The sequence below is a fragment of the Apis dorsata genome, unplaced genomic scaffold (assembly GCF_000469605.1).
Source record: "Apis dorsata unplaced genomic scaffold, Apis dorsata 1.3 scaffold_634, whole genome shotgun sequence".
Lineage (NCBI taxonomy): Eukaryota > Metazoa > Arthropoda > Insecta > Hymenoptera > Apidae > Apis > Apis dorsata.
This window is the reverse complement of record NW_006263828.1, coordinates 111,163-112,483: the sequence shown is the minus strand read 5'-3', so window position 1 is coordinate 112,483 and position 1,321 is coordinate 111,163. Positions and strand designations below refer to the sequence as shown.

General features: G+C 45.3%; 1 protein-coding gene across 1 annotated transcript in view; it reads left to right on the top strand.

The window, feature by feature from the left end:
* Nucleotides 1-1,321, top strand: part of LOC102679598 (reversion-inducing cysteine-rich protein with Kazal motifs) — a 12,402-nt gene that overhangs the window by 8,483 nt on the left and 2,598 nt on the right. Inside the window, exons 4-7 of the mRNA XM_006621734.2 lie at nt 179-215; nt 295-627; nt 743-1,178; nt 1,298-1,319. Of these exons, the coding sequence (XP_006621797.1) occupies nt 179-215; nt 295-627; nt 743-1,178; nt 1,298-1,319 (828 nt within the window). The remainder of the gene's footprint in view (nt 1-178; nt 216-294; nt 628-742; nt 1,179-1,297; nt 1,320-1,321) is intronic.

Here is a 1,321-nt window from a genome sequence, read left to right as displayed (position 1 = left end):
ATGCTTTAAACGATTCAGAAAAAAAAAAAAAAAAGAAAAAAAGAAAAAAGGAACGTGAGAGAGATTCGCGTTACAAAAGATTCTCGCGATACCTTTTTCTTACGTTCGCCTCGGTTTTCACTCCCCCTCCGTGTATAATCCTCGCCTCCTTCAACTTTTCTTTATTATTTTCTTTCAGACAGAATTCTGGGGTTGCGTGAACTCGACGTTAAACGGTAAGAGAGTGAACGACATCTAGGGTCAATTCCTTTCGAACCAAAATTATTATTATTAATTATTAATTTCCCTTAATAGAGGTGAAAAGACACGAGAATTGGACAGGGAGACGATGCTGTTACCTGGTGCAGAATCCGATATGTCGATCCACGTGCGCTCTGTCAGGATCCAGGAGAAATCTGAACGAGTCTTGTCGACCAAGCGACGAACCCGAGTTTTTTTCCTGTCTGGAAAGGCGGGAGGAAGCTGAACATTGTTGCGGCAAAGTGGCCAACGAGACGTGTAGAACCGTGTGCCAAAATCTGTTTTACAAGCGCGAAAAAATTTCGAGTCGGAACGGATGCTTCCACCAAATGCCAAAGTGTTTGAAAAGCGTGACCGAAGTGAAGCACGCTGAAAATCCAAAACAACGTGCGTAGAAAAGATACATTACATTATCGATCATTATTATTTTTTTTTTTACGTAATTTTCAATTCTTCTTGCTCTTTCTTTCCAACCGGGATATCTTTTCTTTCCAAATAACAGATTTGCATTGCTGCAACAAGGCCGACAGTTTAACATGTATGGAAACGTGTAAAAAGATCCTGTACACGGCAACAACCGATCGAGAGATCTTGAACGCGTTAACGGAAAAATGCGGACCGCCAATTTCTCCTCAATCGCCATTTTGGAGCTGTCTAATGAAGTCCGGCTCGCCGAAGCCGGTCCGTCTACCTCTAGATGCGGGCAAATTGTCATGCTGTACCAAAGCAATTAAGCCAAAGTGCCAGGATCTGTGTTGGAGGGCGTTCAAAGCAGACTGGGAATCCTCTTGGCATCCCCTCGACGCCGAATGCCTGTCCTCGAGCCAGGAAGGGGAGCTGAGGCGGTGCCTCGAGGATACGGACGATCCTTGCGAAATGGGCTGCGCGGGATTGTCCTATTGCACGCGATTCAACGACAGGTCGACGACACTCTTTAGGTGAAACGTCTCTCTTGGTTTTGCTTTTGGACCGCGGCCAAGCCTGCTACCATCCTCTCTATCCACCCCATCCGCTATTCTTTCTTTCTTTCTTTCTTTCTCTTCGTTTTATTCTTTAGGAGTTGTTCGGCCACGACCGACGA